We start from the raw sequence: 19,930 nt of genomic DNA, 5'->3' as shown, positions 1-19,930 counted from the left end.
AGATTGTTTAAAACACTTTGTGTTTTGAAATATATTGCTGTATTAATATTCGTATAATTGACAGACAGTTTATAAAATAAAACTTACCTTAAAAGAGAGCGAGGGGGCGGGGTGGAGGAGGGGTGGAGGGAAGCAAGATGGCAAAAGGTTAACAGTCTTTTATGGAAGCAGTCGATTTTCCTTAATGTATTTCTCCCACAATTTTACGCCATCATATCAAGGGCCCTCCTTAGGTCAAATGAACAGAAAGAGAGCAATTGGCCCCAAGGCCAAATGGAAAAAGAGTATCCATGAGAATAACATCAAATGATTAATTGAGATTGCGTTTGCCATGATATGACTGGTCAAACACTGTGATTATGAGCTTCCCTTGTTGTACAGAATACCAAATTGTATGAGTTTTTAGATTACCTTCTCAAAGAAGAATGGACGACAAGATTAGTTCTTATGGTTCCCGAAACGGAGAATATTCCATGGGATAAGTTCTTATATTCAGTTATTCGAGAAACTAGCTTTTTGATTTAATTCTTAGGTTTCGTTTTACCAAGAGTTGCCAAGGGAACTACTTCTGAGGATATGCTCTACAAAGACCGTCACAGGAGACTGATTTAAGTAGAGTGGCCAAGGAACTGATTCCGAAGTCTTGGTTTATACAGTGTGCCCCAGGGAGCTGATTCTGAGACCTTCTTTCATATAGAGTGGTCCAGGGAACTGATTCTGAAGCAATGTTTTACATGCAGTGGCCTGGAGTGGCGCAGAAATCGATTCTTAGGTTTGGTTTTACATGGAGTGACCAAGGGAACTGATAATGGGTATCTTGTTTTCCGTGTTGTGGATAAGGGAACTGACTCTGAGGTTTTGTTTTATATGGAGTAACCGAAAAAAATTATTCTGAAGCATTGTTTTACTAGGGTGGCCCAGGGAATTGATTCTGAGGTATTGTTGTACAAAGGTGGCCCTGGAGTGGCCCAGGTACTAATTCTGAGGTCTTGTTTTACATTGAGTGGTTAAGGGCACAGATTCGGAGACATTGTTCACATTGAGTTGTCCAGGGAAATGATTCTGAGGTTTTGTTTTATATAGAGTGGTCGAGGGAACTGATTCTGAGGTCTTGTTTTACATAGACTAGACCAGGGAGCTTTTTTGAGGTCCTGTTTCACATGGAGTGGCAGAGAGAACTGATTCTGATGTCTTATTTTGCACAGAATGTCCCAGAAAACTGATACTGAAGTCCTGAGGTTTTGCTTTACATTGAGTGCCGCATGGAACTGATCCTGAGGTCTTGCTTTTGCTGAGGTGGCTCAGGGAACTGTTTCTGGGGTCTTGTTTCACAGTGTGTCCCAGGGAACTGACTCCGATGTCTTGTTTTACTCAAAGACCCCCAGGGAACTGATGCCGAGATTTTGTTGTACTTAGTGGTCCAGGGAACTGATTTTGAGGTTTTACTTAGAATGACCCAGAAACTTATTCTGGACTCTTGTTTTACAGTGTTCCAGGGAACTGATTCTGAGGTTTTGTTATTACAGAGGTGGGTCTGTGTCTTGGAAGACTGATTTCAAGACTCTGCTGTCCTAGAGAATAAACTCAAGAAATTGAGTTTTGGCGCCTGTTGTTACAGAGAACAGACTTTGGGACTGAATCCATTGTTTATAAGGATAGTAAGAGAAATCATTCTCACTGTATTTAGTGACAAATAACTAAATGGAATTTCCCTTTTGCAATGAAAAACCGACATTAGTCAATCCCAAACATAGCCGACAGTTTAGACTTTACCATAGTAAAAAATAATTCAAAATTATTCTATACTGCAAGCCTTTTGCTAAAAAATCACAAGCTTACTGCCAGTGAATGTATGTAATTGAGAGCGTACAATATGTGCCTTTGGATTTTTTCATCCTTGTAGAATATGTCACAACAGGGAAGAGATAAAGCTAAAGGTATGATCCTGACCAGTTTCGTTTATTCCCACCAAAGAGTCTGATTAGACAACACTGGAAAGGATTTTGCCTTTCCTTTTGATTTACCTGTGATTTTGCACACACACACACTTACAGTATATACATATGAATATATACTGTATATATATATAATATATATATATATATATATATATATATATATATATATATATATATATATATATATATATATATACATACATACATACATAATATACTGTATATTTATATATATACTGTATAAATGTATGTTTGCAGAACTTACTGGTCCCCATTCTAGATCTGTAAATTGTAATAGCAACAATATCAGCAACAATTGCCGATAATCTTCGATTTTCAGTAATTTTGAATAGGTTTCGCATTAAAAAAGATCTTCGCTCAACGCTATTTTGAATTTAAAAGGGCTCTGGTCAAGTATGTAATCTCCGCTGAACAAGTAAAGAGAAATTTAAAAAAAGATTTCTCTTTTTAAATATTTTCATTCTGTACAGCCGTTCCAAATGTTTTAAATATATATATCTAAGTACTTACATTATCATAATATTCAATTGTTTTCAAAACCTAAATCAAGAAAATACAATACACAGAGAAAACTGAAGTGTTTGTTGAGACAAACAACTGACAACAGATTCCCTAGCCTCCAACCTTATAGTCTTTATGGCACCCTTCGTGTGTGTGTTGTAAATATATATATATATATATATATATATATATATATATATATATATATATATATATATATATATATATATATATATATATATAATATCTATATATATAATATATATATGTATTATATATGATATATGTATATAATATATATACGAATAATATATATATATATATATATATATATATATATATATATATATTGTTCGTATTACGCTTCAATAAGACGGGATGGTTTAGATTCCAGATAATTTCATTTTCACAGTACAATTTTCGAAGACATAGTCTTCTTCTTCTGGTACCGATGCACTGAGAGATAACAGTTACACTTGGGTATATATGTATGGGCTCCACCCAGCATCTATTGTTTTCTGTTTCTAATCCCTGAGGTGACCTGCCCGTTGATCTTTAGCCCCCGCCCTTCCCTGCAGTCCTCTTGATCTCCGTGGCTATATGCTAAATCCTTCGTTGTTCGGAATTATCCCCACGGAGATCAAAAAGACTGCTGGGAAGGGCAGGAGGTGCTGAAGAGCAACGGGCAGGTCATTCCAGATTAAAAATAGAAAACGACAGATTTTGGGTCGAGCGCAAACATATGTACCCAAGTGCCTCGGTGCCTGAAGAAGAAGACTGTATGTCTTCGAAAGAATGTACTTTGTCAATAAAAGAATCGGGAATCTAAACCCTCCAGTCTTTCGAAGCGTAATACGATAATATGAATATGCTGTATATAAACAGTGAAGTTGTGTGACTTATTTTTGTGGTATATATATATATATATATATATATATATATATATATATATATATATATATATATATGTATATATATATATATATATATATATATATGTATATATATATATATATATATATATATATACTGTATATATCAGTTCCTCATTGGTTAGGTGGGTATAGTTCCCAGCTAGCACGCTGCTGGCCCAGCGTTCGATTCCCCAGCCGGCCAATGAAGAATTAGAGGAATTGTTTCTGATGATAGAAACACATTTCTCGTCATAATGTGGTTTGGATTCCACAATAAGCTGTATGTCCCGTTGCTAGGTAACCAATTGGTTCTTAGCCACGTAAAATAAATGTAATCCTTCGGGCCAGCCTTAGGAGAGCTGTTAATCAGCTCAGTGGCCTGGTTAAACTAAGGTATACTTAACTTTGTATACATACATACATACATATATATATATATATATATATATATATATTTATATATATATATATGTATAATTATCATCGCCTCCTACGCCACATATTGCAAATGGCCTCCTTGACAGTTCTGCCACACATGTCTCTCCTCTTCCTTGCCTTCCACAAACCCCAACTCGCCTACCTTATCTAAGTAGGTCTTGGAGCCCAGCTGTTACTCTCACTTACTATTCTTTCCATCGCTATCATCTACTTACTGAACTTCCATAATTTCCCTTATAGTCTCATTTCTTGCTCTATCCTGCATCTGTGTCCTAACATACTACGTTAAGATTTATTTTAAAATAAATAAAACCTTTTAGGTATAGTTTCTTGCCAAATCGAGATTCTTGCCTGTATATATAGAAATAAAAGCCATATTAGACTTGTGTATAATCTTACTTTTGTATATGTTTGTCTGTTTGATTGCAAAGTCTTGTTCAGCTTGTATAATGTTTCATTTGCCTTCATAGTTTTTTTTCACTAAATTCCCCCTAAAGATTACCTGCGCTGGGTATTATTGTTCCAAAATGTTTGAAAAACTGAAATTGTTATTATATATGTGTATATATATTGTATATTATAATATATATACATATGTATTTTTATATTATATATTATATATATATATATATATATATATATACATATTATATATATATATACTGCATGTGTATAGATGTGTGTGTGTGTGTTTGTGTAAGGAATTATTTAGTACATCCCTCTTCCTCTTTAGTGGGAAAACGGACGTAGGTTAACTTTGAGCCTCGTCAGTTACGACATTCATATTTAAACTTGATTAAGAGATCTTACCTGGAGAGTCAACCTGTCGGAAAACTCCCGTAGAGTGTCCCAATTAAAACTTGGAACGAAGGCCGACTCTTTTTGTGTTAGCGCTACAGGGCCAGCAGTCTCTCTCTCTTCTCTCTCTCTCTCTCTCTCTCTCTCTCTCTCTCTCTCTCTCTCTCTCTCTCTCCGGATGATGATGTGAAAATTGGGATGGAGCGGATGGATTTGCTCCCAAAGTTTAAACCTAACTCTTAGATTATAATTGCACGGGCAGGGGAGAGAGAGAGAGAGAGAGAGAGAGAGAGAGAGAGAGAGAGAGAGAGAGAGAGAGAGAGAGAGAGAGCTTTTTTGAAGGCCTATAATTTACTTTGCTTACAAAAAAGAAAATAGCAAAAATAAATACAAGGATAAAGCGTTCATCGAAGATATTTAACATAAAATATAAAGAGAGAGAGAGAGAGAGAGAGAGAGAGAGAGAGAGAGAGAGAGAGAGAGAGATGAAAGAGAGAGAGAGAATACATGAAACTTAATCACGAAGATTTGTCCACTTTTTTAATAAAACATTGCACTTCATATGCAGTTATTATGTAGTTGTTTTGTTTTTGTTTTTTTATCTGGACATGGGGGTGGGCTTTACAAAACAAGGTTCTGTGAGTTCCAAGAGATGATGTTTAAGTTGTTTATTGAATTTTTGCTCTTTATTTTAGTTTAACATTAACGGAGAAATAATCACACACACACTCTAGGCTTTGAATGTGTGAGTCGTGTTTATCAAATCACATTTTGATGAGCTAGATGGAGAATAAGGTGATTTAGAGGAATAAAAAGGACCGGATGTTTGACTGTGATGCCTTGAAGCAAGATATATCTTTTACACAAAACTTTCTTGAATTGATTTTTATGATACAGTGTTTAGTTTGCCACGCAGGTTGAAGTTTCAAGAATGCTATAGATGTGACCTCAGTGCTGTTGTGTGTCTGGTTTCCATTATTTTTCTTACGAAATTTTGTCTGATCGTTTCATCTCTCTTTATGAAAATACCTGGCGATGTGCCATCTGCTTTTTCATTATTTCGATTACATTTGATAAGATTGTTTTATTTCCACATCCTCCTCTCTTTTAAATTTTCTCCAGTGACATACATTTGGAGTGTTTTTTTTCATGCAGCACATTTACCACTTATCCCTGTGTCAAAACAGAATCACAGTAAATGGATAATAGTGCTCAAAGAGCGCTTAGTTCCGCCAGTGTCAGACCCCAGTAAACATAACTGACCAGAAACGGTGAATTGTCGGGGCCAATCGAAATTTTACAGGTTAACAAGAGAATTTGAAGACTGCAACCCTCTGCTCTGCTAAGGCTGAGCTCTCCACATCCAGAATAGTCACCCCATGGTCAAATTTTTCCCTTAAGTGGTTGGTGGCAAATTACGGGTACACTGTACGCATTACTAGATTGTGTTTGACAGCGTCCCTTCGGCCCCTAGCTCCACCCACCTCTTAGCCTTTTACTGTACATCCATTCCCGCTTCCTTTGCTCAATTTTGCTGCCCACCCTCTCTGTCTTTTACTTCTTAGTGCAGCTTTGAGGTTTTCAACCAGTTTCTCCTCAAGGTCGTTGTACTTCATCTCGTCTGTTTTCTGGATCTCATAGCTTTGTTGTCCAGCCACTCCAACTCCCTCTCTTCAAGCTTAACTGCTGAAAGTGCCCAGTGCTAGGCTTTTTTGCCACATCCCCATGGTTCATTCTTGCCTTCTGGTAAAATTTTCGTAAAAATTCACATATAATTCTGATTATGCAATCCTACAAGTAAGTCGACAAGGAACAGACAAACTTGGCCAGAAACAGAACATCCTTAGCGAGGGTAATAATGAAAGAAATACTGACAGTAATTGCACTGAGAAGAAAATCACCAACGTCATTCATATGTTGTTGAAGTATGTTTACTTTTGAATGAATTCTCTTTGACATAACTTTAATTAGTGATTAACTAAAGAGCAAATGGAAGAATAGTAATTCCACTTCCTGAAAAAATACTGAGGCATACCAATTCCACAACGGAAAAAGAGCAAAATACACTTTACTTATTCCATTTCCGGAGATCTTATTTGTATTTCTCTCCAGAATTCCGCGCAGCTAATGCGAAGATACAATTATTACTGCCATGACATTATGTCATTAATTTTTGCATCAAGCAATAATAAAGAAATTTGCGATGTTTTTTAAAAGAAGAAGAAGTCAGCCCAACTCATCTCTTTCGTTGTCATTCTCATTTTCCTCAGAGAAGAGCAAAATGGGGTATACTTCAGGCTGGGGACTGTGTGCGTGGGTGGGGTGGAGGTTGGAGGGGGGTGGGGGTGGGGTGGTCGCATGGTCATCTGCAGCTTATGCTCTTAAAGGGATGCTTTCTTGACATGATCCTCCTGCCTAGTATGGATATCGCTGGATTAGGGTGGTAAAACTACAGCCCGTGTTGGATTTCTCTCACGTAAAGCAACGGTGAAATGAAAATGGAATGCTGTTTCGCTTAATACGTTTTCAGAAATGATACATATCTGTTTCTTTCATCATCATCAAATTATTATTATTATTACCATCATAATTATTGTTATTGTTTGTAGTAGTGGCAGTAGTGATGTTGGTGGTGACAGTGTTATATCCCGTCTTTCCTTCCTCGGACGCTCTCTTCATTCCATCGTTTTTTTTATCTTCCTCCGCCTCCTCCTTTTTCCTTCTTTTTTCACGTCTCCTCCTCCCCATTTTCTCATTCTGGTGCCACCAGGCCAACCAGCCTTCCCTCTGACCTTCCTTGGAGCTATTTGTAAAGAAACCTTCCGTCTTAATTTTGGGAATATTGCTGTGGTCGTCGCTGTCCCTGTTGTGAAGAGAACTTAAGAGGGTGGACGTGGGCGGGCGGGCGGACGGGCGGCCGGACCGGTGGCGGCGAGACAGTACAGTAGCCTGAGGTGTGGGAGGAGGGTGGCCCCCTTAGGGCCCTGCCTGGTGGTAGGGGGATGGTGGCTAGGGCTGCCTTGTAAAGAGAGAGGGAGAAAGAGAAACGTGGATGTAGGTGGGGGTTGGGGGTGGGGGGGGGGTATGGGTTGGCTTTTGTCCAAAGGCAGTCGGCAATAGCCCCCAGTAATAGGCAAGATTTCCACAAAGTTGGGGGTATCAATGCTTTAGTAGTTTAGGGGTTGTCTGGGAAACTGACCTTGCCCGACAGACAAAAGAAAAAAAAGGAATATCTAGACTTAATTCTGGGAGTTACATTGTGCTCGAATTCCTGTGTCTACTAACCGATTTTTCAGTTACAGAAAAACTTGGAACCAGGGGAAGGGAAAGGACAGATAACTTATTCATTCTGCTACGCAGTTTTCCAGCGTAAAGTAAACCGGATTGGTCAACAGATCGAAAACTCTTGTATAAAAGAGTATTGAAGTATTCTCTGTCCATGATAACAAACTTGCAGAAGTTTGTGGATGAAACTAAAGCTGCATGTGTGGTCTAGTAGTGAGGGTAAAAGTACTGTAAAACAGATAATTGCCCATTTTAATCTGAACCAAGTATACATTACATATAATATAAGAGTAAGAATTCCCGGAGAACACAAAATACATCTGTCCAGATATTACGCCGCTCTTCCAGAATTAGCGCCGACTAACAGAACGTATCTCGTCTGCAGTGCAACCAAATAAACAGGATGTACTTTGCAGGCCCGTACCCAGTTTTTTATTGTTGGGGGGGGGGGGTCTTTTTCCCAAAACTGGACCTTTTCTTCTATATATGTCATTGCATATATAGGTATATACAAGATGAAATACTTGAAAATTCCACATTTCTTCAGCCTTGCTGCAGTGTCGTCAAATTTCTCCGACCAGATTATCGTACCACAGCTTTAAAACTGTCGTTTCTCTACTAAAATCTACAAATATGGTGGCCTATATCGCATTCCATTTATCACTCTTGTATTTCCTACTATTAAAGAATGATGTCAATGTTTAATAACAAATTTTATAAAAGAAGACTTGCTAAAAAACAAAAGATTGTTATTTATTACTTTATAAGTACAGTTCAATGAAAAGGATAGTCACAGAAAATATGGACTTCCAGAAATTTGGGGGGGAGGGGTTCGTTCGACAACCCGCCCCCCCCCCCGCCCCGACCGACCCCCTCGGTACAGGCCTGCTTTGGGGGCTGTTCGTATGTTTTCAGTCCGTAGGCATCGAATGTTATTAGCCCCCTACTGCTCATTACCGACATTTAATCCTTGAAATGTGTGGCATATGTATATATGTATGTATATATATATATATATATATATATATATATATATATATATATAATGTGTGTGTGTGTGTGTGTGTGTGTGTGTGCGCGCACGTGTGTGTGTATGTATGTATATATATAAATGTAAATGCATTATGTTTATATATATATATATATATATATATATATATATATATATATATTATATATATATATATATATATATATATTATATATATACATAAATATATTATTTAAGCCACGAATATCACTTCACATCGAATTTCTTATTGATTTGAGAGTTAGTCACATATGCTTGAGACAGTTTTTTTATACACTATCCTAAGAAACAAAAGTCACTTAATATCGAATTTCCCATACCTTACACCCAAAGGGAATTATAATAACAGCTATATCAATTTTCTCGACAGGATTTGAACCAGGTTATTTTGACTAGATACAGTGAAAAACGGTCGGTTTGGCCATCCTGACAGTGTAGGATGCACTAATTAGTCATAATTCCCCATGGGTATAGGTTGTTCCCAAGTAATGGGAAATTCGATATTAGGTAATATTTGTGGCTTAGTATTTGTGAATATAAAATCTGTCTTGATTTGATATGACTAAACTTTATATTACACGCAGACAGTTTGATACATAGTTTCTTCTCATAAAGATGTCCTAGAAGAAATGTGCTGTGTATTAAATGAAAAAGTGTATATAGTTGTGATAATTAAGCTTATTAAACTAGGAAACTGCATGCAAGTGAAATGTAGCGCATAATCAATAATAACTGGAGTCGATCGTTAGTAAGTCAATGTGAAAGGCATTAATAAATAAGAGAGCAACAAACATAAATGAAAAAATCGTGTACTTTTATTCCCCATTTTGATACAAGACCAACGATGATTTATAATGCGGCTATTCACAGATGAATAATGAAATTCCTTTGATGTCCTCCTCCCAAATTTCGTTTCCGATAGGCGGCTGCTTTCTGGACATGTAATCCCGTATCCTGAAATTTAATCTCCATACCATTTGCTTCATTTGGCGTCCACTGCAATGGTCGTGTGGCATGAGTATGATGAGAGGTCCCAAGAATTTTTAGGAAATTAGATTATATGTTAATAGAACGATATTTGAGCGTTGCTTTGTGATTTGTGATCGCGTTTGCAACGGTTGTTGACCTGAAATTGTGAATGCTTTATTCCGTAGATTGGTTTACATTCACTACTTGTGTGTTGTTTTTCCTTCCTCTCTGTTCTGTTCCAAGACATTTGGTCAAATTTCATAAATCGTAAAAGCTATTTGATTGTGAATTTGCATGTTCCTTTTCTCCCAGTTGGCGAACTATCCAAAAGAACAAAAGAAAGTTGCCTCTAGCTCCTTGTAGCTTTGATTGTAGTACTTGTGACCGTGCTTTGGCTACATCAAGGTTGTCATGGCATCCTTCCACTTCTGTCAGCACAGTTTCGGGACAGAACAGTCGGATTCCTAAGGTGACAGACCCACTTTTCCAGTTAAGAATAAAAGAAATGCTTTCGGGTGCGTCCTCACTACAGTTAAACATACCATAAACGGACGTCAGAAACCCATCGCGAAACATAAAAAGGTTGAACAGAAGGTAAAGACTTGCTGGCTGTTCTAACCAGTGCTTCATACGTATTGGCCGGAGGTTCGTGCTCCACTTACGGTCGTTGGCTTACTTTCAACCTGTTTGCGATACTATAAAAGATAAGTTGCCACCGTGTTTTTATGATATGTTTTTTCGTATCGTGAAATTCTCTTATTCTGTCATTTGTCTGTCCTTTCAGCTTTCTGTATTCCAGCACAGTCTGTCATCACTCTCTTTCACAACAAGCTGATCAGGAAGGCTGACCTCGACAGAGACCCCACACCTGGAGGCCTGAGGCGAACGTGTATAATATACACTTGAATTCATATAAAGTGAGCTAAGATTCAGCCGCTTCAAGGCAACTGGGTCTGCCTTGATTTGTCTGCAAGAGCAGCCAATTAGCGTGTAAACTGAACTGTAAAACATTTCCTTTCGTGAAGATTTCCCGTTACCCAAGGCAGGTTGAAGGTTTTAAAGATTAATCTTCCTTCGATCAACTTTTAGTTGGAAGGTGTTTGCCTCGCCATTCAGAGGAGAGCATAATGATCGGTAATTGCTTGACAGCCGGGATAACCGATTGCCCTGGGGGTCTAGAGGAAAAAAAAATGTTTCGTAAAGTGGAAAGGCTTCTTTGCCTTGCCTTTCCTTTCATCTTATTCAGTCAATCCTGTAAAAACCTTTCCTCTTATATTTTCGGTGAAAGTGGGTCACATATGAAATTACAACAACAACAAAAAAAAAAGAGGAAGTTGACGGAAGTTAATGGATGAAAATGTTATGGGTACAAGAATTTTGTGGCAGGATGGAAAATAGGGTTCTTATTAAGACAAGAGAGAGAGAGAGAGAGAGAGAGAGAGAGAGAGAGAGAGAGAGAGAGAGAGAGAGAGAATTTTTATCTTTAAAGCCCCCGTAGGTGGTAGTGCCGTCAGTGCACCTCGTGCGGTGCACTGTAGGCATTACTTAGGGTTCTTTGCAGCAACCCTTTTCATTCCCTTTACTGTACCCCAGTTCATAATATCTTTCTTCCATCTTACTTTCCACTCTTTCTCCTAACAGTTGTATCATAATGCAATTGCGAGATTTTCCTCCTGTTACGCCTTTCAACCCATTTTACTCTCAATATCCTTTTCAGCACTGAATGACCTCATAGGTCCCAGCGCTTGGCCTTTGGCCTAAAGTTTATATTTTATTCTCTTCTGTCTCTCAAACCTTTCATATATAATTGCAAAAGCATAGTCAAATTTTCTCTATAGCCATCAGGTGAAAACTTCGGAAATGCAACTCGTGTGATATATGTATATATATATATATATATATATATATATATATATATATATATATATATATATATATATATATATATATATATATATATATATATATATATATAAATCAAATCATATATAGTGTGAGCAAGTGTAAACACTTTAGACTGAGAAATACTTTTGGTTTAAAAAATAGATAAAATTAAGGTTTTTGTAAAGTTTGTTAATCTCGAACGTGCATGCGGAATTGCAATATGTTGCTATTAGCTTGCAATGGAAGGAAATTGCTGGCTCTCAAAACTGTCATTGCTGAAATCCTCCAATTTGCGATCTGAGCACGGAGTATTTTGTTTTCCTCTGCTCCAGGGGAGAAAAAACAGTCGACCCATCCGCTGGCAACATTTAGCCTTATGGAATGTCAGTCGGTCTTCTTGCCCAGTTTGTCGTGAATTTCCATTGCCCAATTTGCAGCGTCATGGAAAAGCTCTTCCGGTTGGTTTCGGTTTTTTTTTTTTTTTTCTCTCGCTTTCAGATAGACAATGGAAAATTCATCTTTCCCAGGATGATGATATTTCCCGATGGAGAGCGGAAGAATGCAAAACAATGTTAGGAACATTTTCCTCTGTATTATTTTTTCTTTTTGCAACTCTCTCGGCTGAGTGAAGGCAACGCTGAGTACCAAAGAAAGTTCTCTTTGATCCTCTGACGTCGACTTAGCGTGTTTCTTTATTATTCCCTCTCTTGTGAAGTATAAATATCTCTCCTGGAGGGAAAAGGAAGACACGAATCTTTCCAGAATACGTCAGCTGTGAGGCTGAATTTTATACTTAACCAACCTCTGAATAAACGTCTGGTTTATCGTCAGCTCAGCAACATGCAAGCTACCAGCGCCGCTGCTGTGACGTCATTGCCTGACGTCACAGTAAGCCACTTAGAAACAGAACTAATCGAGGGTAGGAAAGATGATGAGGGGTCTGGCTCGCAGCCCAGTACTGGTTCGTCCTCGTGATTCCCTTTTTGCCGTCAGTAAATATTTGAATTTGATCGAGCTAAAATCTTAGCTTGCATTTGTCTAAGACTGGTGTGACCATATAAAGGAACTGATCACGTGATATTAATACAGAGTTCATATTGTATATAGTATAAGTTTTTCATAGTTCGAAAGGCACCGGGGATATATACATACATGCATACATATATATATTTATATATATATATATATATATATATATATATATATATATATATATATATATATATATATATATTTATATATATATATATATATATATATATATATATATATATATATATATATATATATATATATATATATATATGATGTGTGTCAGAATGAGGAAGTTGAGATGGATGTGTGGAGTTACAAAATGATAGGATCAGAAATGAATTCATTAGATGCACAGTTAAGGCAGGGGAAGTATGGAAGAATGCCCAGGGAAGAAGGCTACGGTGGTTTGGTCATGTTTTCCTGAGAGGAGGTCACATGTGGAAAAGGGTTATGAGCATGGAGGTGGAGGAAAAAAGTTAAGTATATCTTAGTTTAACCAGACCACTGAGCTGATTAACAGCTCTCCTAGGGCTGGCCCGAAGGATTAGATTTATTTTTACGTGGTTAAGAACCAATTGGTTACCTAGCAACGGGACCTACAGTTTATTGTGGAATCCGAACCTCATTATAGCGAGAAATTAATTTCTATCACCAGAAACAAATTCCTCTTGTTCTTCACATGAGAAGAAGGGGAAGGGGAGGGGTAGAATAGCGAATGACTTGCACTGGACTGGAAGGTGGAGAAGGCTGGCAAGAAACAGCGACCACATATAGAAATGGGTAAAGCTGAAGACTAAGAAGTAGAAGAACAATTATATATATATAAATATATATATATATATATATATATATATATATATATATATATATATATATATATATAAAATATATACTGTATATATGTATACTTATATATATATATATATTTATATATATATATATATATATATATATATATATATATATATGTATATGTACACACATACATACTGTACACATATACATACATACACACAGTGACGACAGGAAGGGCACGAAAATACCGTTAAAGGAAAAGTATGGAACGGAAACTGAACAAGGAACTAAAACAAGGAAAGAGCAACTATCCCGATAGCCCCTGCCCTGTATAAGCATTATAAATTATTATTATTATAAATGTTTTTATTATATTTATCTCTCCACTTTTTTAATAATTAATGGCAATGAACAGCCGTGTTGGATATTTCAAGGTTTGATTCAGATGATGGACAAATTGAATTTTTGGTAATTGAGTTGTTTGTATGCTTTTTACGAGGAACCCTTTCCAATTGTTAGGTCATTCAAACAGATAACGTTTTATTTATAGGCATACATTTGTTTATTTCAGACCCATAACCCTGCTGACCTGACACTGGATATAGGCTGGTTCGAGGTTATTACTCAATTCAGCATAAAACAGAGCGACAACCAATTGTTTAGATTGCATTGTGTATATTCAGTTGGTAGTCTTTACCATAATCCTATTTTCACTTCTCTTTAGAAAGAAATTAATAAAGTTTTATCACCTGTCTGCGCAACTTTGAACCCCTCTTGCAAGACCCCACATTTTGAGAATCCTTGCTTTAGAGCTACGAAATTATGGTCACTTCCAACACCCTTCCTTCCCTCCTACCTCCCTCCCTCCTCCTCCCTCCCTCCCTTGCAGCCCTGTGGTTATTTCTGGGAGGTTTACGTTGCTCCCCTGCGGGGGACATTGGCTGCTTTCGTGAAAATTTACTTAAATTCTCCGAGGATTCATTGCCAAGACTTCGCTAGTTAAGTGAAGGTCTCAAGACAGTTCCTCTCCTTTAGTTGGAGAAAGGTCTTTCCAATTACTTACTCACGACGACGGACACGTCATTGTTTACGTAACTTAAGATCTCACTCTATTATTAAAATGTTTCAATCGTTCATGCAACGCAATCTCTGACGAAACTGCAGTCCTTAATAAAAGCGAGGAAGATTCGGTGAGGCTTAGGATTAATTTTTTTTATTTATTTATTTTTTTTTTTGTCGTCATTGCGGCGTAAGAAGAGATTAGATAGAGCGCTACACAGCTTGACAAAAACTTCGACAGCAGTTTATCCGGTTCTTTATCGAGCTTAATAAGAGCTCTTCTCTAAGAGACTATTTTTAGCATCGCATGAAAAGGTGGGAGTTGTTTCTCGCCGATAAGAGTGGATAAAACTTCTAAGAGCGGCATTTTCATTGTAACATACTGGGAACTTGTACCTGCTATCCTTTTTACTTTCATGTGACCGGATTAGTAATCTCTTATTTTTAGTTGGGAGGAACTGGTAAGACTTTCCGATAACAGTATTGTATTATTGTTGTTGGTGGCGGTGGTGGTGTTGTTGTGCTTGTTCTTGTTGATGTTTTAAGGAGGCGAATGCTTTATCGCTTTGTTCTTCCAATGATTGACTTAGATATGATTGATATGGCCATGCCTGTCTCCTGTTGCGGCGTTAGTGACCATAAAAGGCGTGCCCCTACTTTTTCAAACTCAAAATCAGTCCATCCTTCGTAACCACTAAAATAAAAATAATTTTTTTTAAAACGCTTTTATTAAAATGCACTAAAAAGTAAAAAATAATTTTTTCAGAAACAAGGGATTTTCTTACAATTAATTACGTCTCCAGAAATTAAAAAGTGGGCGCCAAACATGGAAGGAGGAAATGCTACACGTAATAAAAAATATATATTTCTTTTCTTGTAGCATTCCTTTCCATGTTTGATGCCCATGCTTTTATTTTTGTAGACATGATGAATTGTAAGAAAATCCTGGTGTACATCAAAAAATTATTTTTTAATTTTGAGTGCATTTTAATAAAAGCGTGTTTGAAATTTCATTTTTATTTTATACTTTTTAGTTTCGACAGAAATTGTAACCGAATTGTGATCGTAACTAAAAAAAAAAAAATTGAACGTGATATCCTGTCGAGCCAAAGAAGGTTTGAAAAATCCGAAGATTTTCATATAAATCCTGAGATACTGGGAGAGGTCACTGTAGGGTCACTAGAGGTCACTGCTGACCTACTGATCATGTAAGGTTGTATTGTCACTGGGACTGACTAACCAAGCAAATTTCTAGTCCATCGGACGAAAATTAAGTTACAAGTTTTGACCCAAACAGACAGACGGATGCAGAAGTCAAATTAAATAAAAGCATATAAAATAACAAGCATCTTGTGTATTGGAATGGCACCATAAGCTCGTAATTATATATAATGATTTAACTTCATAATGAAATAACTTCGTAATGAAACGAATACGCACGGCACAAGAGGGAAGGGAACGTAACTCCCATCCATTTCAAATATATATTTTTTCATCCTCCTGATCACGTAGAATAAATTTTTTTATAATTATAAGTATATATATATATATATATATATATATATATATATATATATATATATATATATATATAAATAATATATATATATAAATATATAATTTACATATGTTTATATACAAGTATATATATACAAATATATACAATATATATATATATATATATATATATATATATATATATATATATATATATATATATATATATATATATATATATTATATTGTGTGTGTGTCTGTGTTTGCGTTCCATTTAAATAAATAGCGCATGTCTTGTGTTTTTAAACGCAATTCTAAAGTTATAAACCATGAAATATAAATGGGTAATTACATAGATAAATTATTTTTTCCTCGTCACAGTGCCCGGACACATATATTTGAATAAGAGAACAGAAAACATTTATTCACTAAAGTTCACCGAATGTTGTTTTTGAAGTTGAGTGATTCAACCCCAGAGAATTATGGCTTCACATTTTCCTCCGGCCCTGATGTCGTAAATAGCATTGGACTTTTAATTTGAATTTTCTGCATTTCATATACCATGGTAAAAACTCTCTCTCTCTCTCTCTCTCTCTCTCTCTCTCTCTCTCTCTCTCTCTCTCTCTCTCTCTCTCTCTGAGGATCTAACTTTTTTTGTCTGTCTGTTTATTGGAAGTATTATATGAAGAGTTATGGGGACTTTTTACGGAAATTTTACTAACATAATTAACATTTCTTGTCAATAAAAATTATGTACTCGTACGGCAGAGGTATGTACTCTTATGAGTTTTTTTTTACGTTCATTTTTTTAATTTTAACTTTATGAAAATCTCTCTCTCTCTACAACTTTTTACTTTATCTTTTCTTAGAATATTGTAGTATATCTGGATTTTCATAGAGCAGGTTAATAATTTTGATCTCTCTCTCTCTCTCTCTCTCTCTCTCTCTCTCTCTCTCTCTCTCTCTCTCTCTCTCTCTCTCTCTGAAAATGGAGTTCGGACAAAAGACCTGCATAGTTGTCTGAGCCTTGCTTGTCAACATCATGAATATTTTACCCTGATTTTATTCATGAAATATATTAATCTCAATGTTAGTTAACAACCATTATAAAAAAAAAATCATGGACTTTCATGGTCGCATCTGGATCCTGTTCGTGACCAAAATTCAGGAAGCCTATTTATCACGATTTATTATCACACTTGTCCATGGGTTATAGTTAGTCCTCCCTGAAAGTTCCTCGTCAATCATTAGCAGAACTCTTCTGTCACATCCTTTTCTCAACAGTTTCCTCACTTGGAAGAAAATGCATTCGAATTCCTGTAGCTGTATCAGACATGAGGAGTAATGCTTCCTAGTAATTTCACATAAAACAATTGTCCTGTACAAGCCTTTGTGATCCGGTTAAAAGCGTAACAGAGAAGCAGAAATGTTCAATATATGTTAATGTGATATTCATTTACAGTTAATAACAGAAAAGAGGCTTCCAGTGTAAAAACAAGTGTTTAGTTTTTGAGGGTTCTTGGTGTTTATTTGAGCTTGAAATTCATTTATGTTAAGACAAGGCATGTATTGTGCCGGTCAAGTTGTGGCTTTATTATATGCACACTATCTTTATTCGAATTTATTTGCCTTTAGTTTTATTATGTTTCACAGGTTAGAAAATATAAATGATATGCATTGAAATATTTTTTATATAAATATCCATATTCATGTCTTTTCAAAACTTTCCAAGATTTTTTTTTTCACCCATTTTCACATATAAGAATTATATTCTGCTGAAGCATGCTATTCAAGCTGACAGCAGTGCGTAATCAATAAAACTTTACAAGAGATATCCCTCAGGATTTTAGTTACCAGATTAAGGGCTATAAAGTGCAATAGTCAGCTAGCTTTCGTCATTAGTCGTAGAGGACCAAAAATAAAAGAAAAAATGAACCCTCAGGGAACGTAGGACGAAAATTTCAATGTAAATTTCATGCACTGTTCGTAGGTGTTACAGTGGTTTTATCTGCTTGACCTTGACCTTGGTCAGCAACCTGCTGCTGCGAGCCTTTGGGTTAACTCAGTCGGTTGAGTTTTACTGTTAAAACAGCAGTGACGTCCTGAGGGCCGACCAGGGTTTCTTGAGGGGAGCCAGCCATTTGGAGGCCACACCTGCGAGGTGTGGTCATATTCAAAATTGATATTAGTGGCTTGGCGTCTTTTTGGGCTTGTGATAAATTACATGTCTCGTGTCGTTGTGTGAGTTTGAAGGTCTTGTAAAGACAGTGACAGTGTCACACAGGACGCGTTCATCATCTCGATATTTATTACTCGTACGATCGATAATGGATCACAGTCGGGTCGTTGTATCCTGTTCGATGAGGGCAGTAGAGTCTTCCACCACTCAAGCGTCGCTTTTTTTTTTTTTTTTTTTTTTTTTTTTTTTTTTTGAGGTCAACGTTGGAATCCGCATTATTCAAAAGAATCCGTGTGCTAGCCCAAACAAGCCCCATATGGGCAAGCGTGCAAAGAAGACCAAACGTATGTTCTGACAACATAGTACTAAATAACAACAACATGACAATTAACAAATAAAACCCGGTGTGGGAGTATATTGTTAAGTCGTCCTTTTCGGGGACCATATTTCCCTGAAGGGGGCCTTCTTATAACATGTTTGTAGAAGATCCGCGTGTGTTGTCGTCTCGCTGGTTTCTGCCAAAGATTAGAGACACGACATTTACGGGCGCAATTCACCTTCTGGGGCGGCTTGAGGCGTAGGGAAGAGGTGAGGGGGCGGGGGCGCGTTAAGGGTGGAATTCTAGATGGTCTGTTCTACACTAGCTCACCGCATGAGATGAGGTTATATTTGTTGGGGAGTTATGGTGTCGGTAGTTGGTTCAGCCTTTTTAAGAAGAAATACGCCAGGGCTGGAGTTTGATAGTCATAGTGTTACTAAACATTATCATAAATATAACGTATATCATAATCACGCGTAATAATGGGTATGTGGTTAGTGCCTCTGATGGCACTGATAAGTTTAATTTCATGGCAAAGATTTTGATGGTGTTGGAATTTTTAGTATAATCTTGTTCGTTAGTGCTGATGATAATGGTTGGTAAACGCAGCCGCTTTATCAATCCCAAGGCGACCTCATCGACACTAGGGAACTGTTTAAAATCAGTAATTCAGCTTTATCACCCGGTTTCTTCAATTGCGATAAGAAAAGAGAAAATTTGTTCTGTAAAAATATGGTCAAAGTTAAGTAGTGCAGCATACGATGCTAATGCATAAATCTGGCTCTCTTTCCTCCAGGTTAAATAGCTTCTAATAACTTGGATTTTGTCATTCATTTAGGTTGGGTTCAGAATAAGATGGCAGTGTTATTTCATGTGTATGTTTAAGTATTGTTTGCAGCGCTTTCAAGTCCCACGTCGTGTCCCCAGGAGCGCAAAGGATGCGACCACTCGAGCCGGAAGCTCTTAGGTCCCTTTCATTTCCTTTGGACAAGTGTTGTTCTCCGTCGGGTGATCTCCATTCGAATCGAATTCCGTTTGGCTAAAGTAGCTCGCCGATTTGTGATCTGGTATTTCTTTTCATGATCTCTGGGACCCTCTTGTCCCGCCGTTCTTTTTTTTTTGACACCAAATTTACCTTCGTTTCTCTAGCAGTTAGTTCTTCCTCCAACAGCAGAACCTGCTCCAGCATTAGGCTCTTCAGAAGACTCCCACACTTATCTCTGTCTGCTGCAACAACTCGAACAAGGC

At 36.8% G+C, this 19,930-nt stretch overlaps 1 protein-coding gene across 1 annotated transcript in view; it reads right to left on the bottom strand.

Moving 5' to 3' along the window:
• The window catches only part of LOC136846297 (uncharacterized protein DDB_G0279979-like), a 43,806-nt gene extending 36,428 nt beyond the window's left edge, over positions 1–7,378 (bottom strand). The window contains exon 1 of the mRNA XM_067117100.1: positions 7,213–7,378. Coding sequence (XP_066973201.1) covers positions 7,213–7,378 — 166 coding nt within the window. The remainder of the gene's footprint in view (positions 1–7,212) is intronic.
• Positions 7,379–19,930: the final 12,552 nt, after the last annotated feature.

Source organism: Macrobrachium rosenbergii, chromosome 15 (genome assembly GCF_040412425.1).
Source record: "Macrobrachium rosenbergii isolate ZJJX-2024 chromosome 15, ASM4041242v1, whole genome shotgun sequence".
Taxonomy (NCBI): domain Eukaryota; kingdom Metazoa; phylum Arthropoda; class Malacostraca; order Decapoda; family Palaemonidae; genus Macrobrachium; species Macrobrachium rosenbergii.
Note: the sequence above shows the minus strand (reverse complement) of the source record. Positions and strands in the feature narration are given on the sequence as shown.